Here is a 6165-nt window from a genome sequence, read left to right as displayed (position 1 = left end):
CCTGGCCCCGGCCCCGGCCCCAGAGCAGGGGAAGGGGGCAAGAGGCAACAAGCTTAGAATTTGGGGGCGAAAGGACCTGCTTGCCTGGTGGCAATGCCAGGTGGATCCCGACAATATTATTGTTTTATCCCTACAGGTATAAGTTTGAGTTTTTCTCTCCTAATGCCAAGTATTTAAAACCTCTAGAAACCAATGATTTGACAATCAATGATTGCGCGATACTTTCAATTTGAATATTCAAAGGCTCCATAAAATGGGCTATCTTTTTGTGAAACCGAGCACATCCCCATCTAGCAGAGGGTCTGGGGGAATAAGATTTGGTGGGGCCACCCTCCCCACCCTTTGCTTTTGGGACATTTGCAGGGTTTTATCCATCTTTCCCCGAACGAAGCAGATGGCTTGAATCTGGCTCAGTATTTTCCCCTCAGACGCACAGGCTGGGCTCCAGCCCTCTCATATTTCATTTGCTACCTGCAGAGAGGACTCCGCAAGGGACTGAGTTGCTTTTTGCACATTTTTTCACATTTTAAGGCTAAATACTAAGGTTTTGGGGCCAAAATGGCAGTGGGTGGGCGTGGCGTAACCATGAGGCTGCCCTGGGCACCCAGGTAGCTGAAGCTACCCAAACCCCAGTTCTTTCCCCAGCACTCCCTTCCCTCTGCCAGGATGCTGGCCTTATATTGGAGTTTATTTGTGTTTTCCCCAAATTCAGACTATTTGTTCTTGCTGTGCAAGTTGACCCCTCTCTTCTTAGATGCTTCAGCACTGACCTGCCCTGTGTGCTGCAAGTGGTGGGGTGTCAGTGTGTGGTAGGACGACACAGGTTTTGGATAACCCTTCATCACTAGACACTAGTGACGTAGTTGGTTTTTTAGGTAGCGTTTAAACTTTTCCCTGCACCAGTCTCTGCGGTGCTCTAGGAGTAGCTGGCTGAGGCAGAAAGCAGGCCAGGCTGTTAATGATCTACGAGCAGTTCAGTTTGGCTATTGTTACAGCTGAATCTTTTCCTTTAAGTTGAGCAAATACACTTGATTTCTGTGGGGAGTGGTCGCAGCAGCAATGCCGTTACTTGCGCTGAAACGCGCCTCTGCAGCTCCTGGTAGGACAAGCCTTGCTTGGGGCAGCTCTGCAGGGAGGCTTCCCCCAGACCCCTCTGGAGAGGAGTGCTCTCCCCCCACCCGCGATGCAGCACAAAGGAGCGTGCTGTGCTGGGGGAGTCGCAGGGGGACGGTCACAGGGGAGTACGCAGTCCTGCCCATGTGAAGTCATTTGGGACCCAAAGCTCTTGCGTTGCTGGGTCTGCTCCCTGCTGAAGCATCGGTGGTGGGTGGGCAGAGCCCGGTGAGGCTGTGGGTGCTGTGCAGGGGAGCTGGCACTCCCAGGACCTGGGGTAATGTTCATCTCTGCAACCAGAGATCCCAGAGCAGAGCGTGCAGGCTGCTCAGCTCCAGCCGTGACTGAGCCCTACGCCTTAAGGAAACATGATGCACCCGTGTTTAAGGTGTTCCTGCATGTTCCTGGGTTTCGGAGCATTTCCAGGCTCACAGAGACCCTGCCTCGATTAAGAGCCAGATGCCAGAGTGAGTCGAACACTCAGCACGGCATGAAGTGATGCTCTGGGCCCGATCCTGTGACCTCAGTGCCATTTATGATCCCTGGAGGGTGCTGAGAAGGCTCCAAATGCCTTGTGAGCCTGAGGATTTGAGGAGAAAAGGCAAGGGGATCCTTAAAGCATCACATCACTACACATTCTCAGGGCCTGGAAAGCTCCTCTTCTTCCTCAGTGAGGCTTTTATTGCTGCTTCCGTGGGTGCCACGCTGGGGGATAAGATGGGGTGAAGGGGGTAGCCTCCTCCGGGATGGATGCAGCAGGTGGGACTGGCTGCATCCGTGAGGGTTGCACAGGACTCCTCTGTGTGAGTGTTTGTGTGTGTTTGTGTGCGCAGGGCTACCTCTAGTGGCCTGGGCCCGACCTGGCGCGGGGACTTCAAATCAGCCTTATTCCCAATTACAGCCCCGGGTGGGGCTGCCTTATGCCCAGTGACACAAGGCTTGGGTCATGTCACTTGTCTTGGGCTAGCGTAGGCAAGAGAGGGAACAGCTCTGTGTTTTCTTCAGGGCAAGAGGGAAATTGGGTAGGACGTGTTTTGTGCATTGCAGGTGGGAGGGATGGTGAGGTTTCCTTCTGCACAGGTGGGCAGGCAGGACGGTGCCCCGACAGTCCCTGCCCACACCCTAAGCTGTCTATGGTGAGTTGATTTGGTTGCAGCCTTTTGTGCTGTAGGCTCAAACGTGCCGTGCCTTTGCTACTCTGGCCATAAGCGTTGCCCAAGACAATGCGTGGGCATTGCTGTGACATGTTGACAGCATGCTAGTGTTAGGGATGTACATTTATGCTGCTAGGTAACCAGATACCATTATACAGACTCCTGGGCTTCCCCCAGGCCCTGCCTTGCTCCGCAGCCTTCCCAAATCTCCTCTGGTAACGTTGCTCTGGAGAGGTAGTTTAAGGTTCAAAGCAACCTGTTTTCTCAGCATCTGAAAAGAAGTACCTGAGATCCTTGTTTGTAGGAAAGACCTACACAGTGCAGATATTTTTCATGCTGTATATTTTACTTGTAGTACAGTGGGACCACGATCAATGACTTTCATAAGGCGCTAGAAGGCACCCCTATAAGCTAAATGTTGTATATCCAAGTAATTGTATTTCTAAACAGAGCATAAAGCATGGCATGTTGTTAGCATCCTCTGTTTGAAGGACCAGCTTTAGGAAAAAGCGTACAAATTATTAATTTGCTTTAATAATGCTCCATTTTTCTTTTTGTCCAGCTCTTATCTCTCATCAATAAGTTCTCTGGCCTTCATAAGTCCCCCAGATGGGATTTCCATCCTCTTTTGCCCAGGCATCGTGAAGGGGTGGCATCTCCGAGGACTGCTCTGGTGAGAGGTGGCTCATCCTGGGGGTAAGCTCGTTTGCCACAGTCATGAGTGGTGAGAATGAGTAGGGTGAGGTGGCAGCATAGCTGGGGGAGTAGTGGACATCTTCAGGAGGATGCAGAGGGTAGGGCTGGGCTCCAGGGATGGCTGGGGTCCAACCTGAGCTTCGGTATGGGGAAATGCCTCCTGACTCATGTGAGGAGAGGCAGCTGGCGCTGGCAGGCTGTGCTTGCAGAGGGTCTGAGCATGCACCGTCCGACTGGCTGAGGCTGTTGGGTGAGGTCTGTTCCCAGGGGTCTCTCTGTATGGAAGTGGGGAGAGAAGGCAAGAAAGACCCTTAAGAATAAAAGCTTGTCCTGGAGGTAATGGTATATCTAGCTTGGATTTGCCAAGCCAAGCTATCCCCAGAGTCTAGCTGGGAACACTCACACAGTTTTCTGTTGCTCTAGAGCAGTGTTTGGTGTTAAAACTGTTGAAAGGAAACATCCGTGCTGTCAAGAGTGGGCAAGGCCTGGAACAGGCTCCCACTGGGACCGACCAGTCCTGACCCTGCAGGGCCCAGGAGCTCTGCCCTGGGGGTGTGAATGGAGCTGGCTCCTGGGAAGCAGCAGGGATGGGGACAGGCAACAGCCTGGAGCCGATAAAGAATATTTCTAGAAACTTAAGGAGCCTAATGGAATAGTTGTCTTGGGGAGCAGGGAAAGTTGTTAATTTAGGAGCTGGTCTCCAACAGGAAGAGGGGACAACTAGATGGAGGACAGGAACAAAGAGAAAAACCATTTCCCATCAGCCCTGCCCCATCTGCTGTGTGCTCTGCCCCTGTAACAGACACGTCCTTCCCGCACAAGTCCCCCTGACTTAACCCCAGCTTTAAATTGGGTAATCTTTCATTGGGTGACTGAGGACTGTAGACTCACTCACTAGTAGGAAGTGCGCTGTGTCATTGGGGAAGGATGGCAGGAGAGGGGGCACAGAAGAAGGGCTGAAGAAAGAGCTGGTACCAGCTGTGAGGGGAGTACCACGGTAATCCCCATATTGGTCGGTGAGATATGGGTCCAGAAGTGCCGGGCAGCCCTGAGTGGCAGAGGAATCGCACGAGAAGGGCTTGGACCCTAGAGGGGATGAGTAGACATCACTGACAAACTGCTTTGTGTTGTGGAAATCCAACTCAGTTGTGAAGGATCTCCTGACGCCGTAGTAACCAGCCGTGGTAGTTGAGCCTGTGGTGGTCAGAAAAAAGGGTTGGCTAAAAGGAAACCATAACAGCAGCACCTGGGGAGCCACAGAGCTATGGGCACCTTTGCAGCTGCAAAGCAGAGCCCTTTTCTCTCTAGCATCACCCAGGGCAGGAGTCAATCCTGTCCTGAAACAGGTGTGTCAGCCCAAGTGCTGCTAGCACCTTAGACTGCTCTGATCTAGCTGATGACCTCCATCTGCAGCAAACCAAATGTGTTTTGGGAAGCTTCAAGTATGAGGCCAGGGGGATAGAGATCCTCACAAAGCAGGTCAGCTCCTGGTTTTGTACTTTCTTTCTTCAGCTCCAAGGAAAATGGGAAGATGCAGAGGGAAAAAAGGGGGTTCTGTGTGGCACCTCTCTCAAAAGAGGTGGGAACTGCTTTAATTGTCTCTCTCTCCCCTCTCTGGGAATTTCATACAATATTACAGGGGCCTTTCTTTCATTATTGCTGTTCCTATTTTAACTCTTTCAATTACTTTCTGCCAGGGCTGTCTCTGAGAGGTGACCCTGCCCCAGTGTTCCTTTGCTCGTTTCGTGTCTCTTGGAGGAGAAGAGACAGGAGCAGTGTCAACTGTCCAACCTGCATGGTAAGTATTCATCAGTGGAGGAAAACCTCACCTGGCATTTGGACAAATGGTGACTGTGATGGGCTGGTGCTGCCCTGTAAAAGACAAAGAGATGTTAGAAAATGTATTTTCAAAGCAAGGCAGCTCTCTAAGCATGTAGTTTGGGAAGGTGTTGATGTAATTTAGAGGCACCATTTGAGCCTTGGTGCTATCAGAGTGAAGAGCTTAACTACAAGATTTCAAGCCTGGGGACTCTGAGGTATTAGCAGATGTAGGCTAAGAAGAGATTTTGAAGGTCCTGTGTAGAGCTGATAACAGTAGAAATATCAAGATAACTGGCTTCTTTCTCATGTACTGCAGGGTACAAAACAGGTCCCAATAAGCTGGTATCTAAGTCTTTGGCTGGTCAAAACAGGCAGGTTCTGCACTGCCCATGTTCTAGCCTAGCTCTCCTGTGGTGCATCCACCTGTCACAGAGCCGCTTTAGCTGGCCCCTCCCAGCAGAAAAAGCAGGCTGTGTGTAGAAGGCAGTTGTTTCTAGCTCCTGTTTGGGTGCTACAGCAACACTGATAATAATAATCTCCTCTTGGTCCCTACGTAAGGAGAATTAACCCTGAGTGACCCTGGTGCTCATGGTGGCTAATTCCAGCAAAGGCATCTGCTGCTCTGGAGCAGAGCTCATACATGGAGTTTCATTGAATTCTGTCTCTGGACCTCCAGATCCATAGAGCAGAAATACAGTGCCTATGGCTGCATTTACTTCAGCTGTGCTGTCCCCCTGGCCAGTGACAGTGACATGCTATTTTCGGTTTGCATAGCACAAACAGGAGGTACCTGCCATAGCAAGCAACCAAATTTAGAGGTTTAAATTTGAATTAAATTTGCCAGTGCTCGGACTTCCTTTTACTGGTGAGGGAGGTTTGCAGCTGTTCTTGCTTCGTCATGAAAATGAGCTCTGAGCCCACACGAGTCACACGGGCTGCAGGAGTGATAGGAGGTGTCAGGAAGAAGCCCTTTGGCTTGCGGGCAGATGAGAGTGTTCACATTGCAGGGTCAGGGCTGGAGCTTGCACCTGTCTCCAGCTGGGCCATTTTTGGCCACAGACCTCAGTGAGGATCATAGCTGGTAATGCACATCGCCCTGTAAAGCTAAAGCCTCCACATGCAAATCCAGTCTCAGCAGACACCCCTCTCTCAGCATCCATGTCACTTTAGTAACAAGTTTTCCTGCTCCAGGGATTTTACCCACCACCTCCTCTGCCTGCCCAGGGCCATCATATCCTGCAGCCAGCTCGTGTCTGCATTCACTGAGGAGGAATCTCTTTGACAGTAATGATGCATTAGTGTTTAGACCCCAGTCTTAACACCCCACTGGGAAGTAGTCTAATACTGTCATCTGGCATCCCTAATAACATGGTTGAGCAAA

General features: G+C 51.0%; 1 protein-coding gene across 1 annotated transcript; it reads right to left on the bottom strand.

The window, feature by feature from the left end:
• Window positions 1-2842: 2842 nt before the first annotated feature.
• On the bottom strand, window positions 2843-4157 carry LOC104457601 (chromosome unknown open reading frame, human C11orf53; the record flags this gene model as incomplete). The annotated part of the gene is made up of 2 exons (XM_010084186.1): window positions 2843-3238; window positions 3859-4157. Coding segments are annotated over 2 exons (695 nt in total), but the record flags the coding sequence as incomplete, so codon positions are not given.
• Between the last annotated feature and the right edge of the window lie 2008 nt (window positions 4158-6165).

This window comes from Pterocles gutturalis, unplaced genomic scaffold (assembly GCF_000699245.1).
Source record: "Pterocles gutturalis isolate BGI_N339 unplaced genomic scaffold, ASM69924v1 scaffold32550, whole genome shotgun sequence".
Classification (NCBI taxonomy): domain Eukaryota; kingdom Metazoa; phylum Chordata; class Aves; order Pterocliformes; family Pteroclidae; genus Pterocles; species Pterocles gutturalis.
The sequence above is the reverse complement of the archived record's forward strand: the minus strand, read 5'-3'. Positions and strand labels throughout refer to the sequence as shown.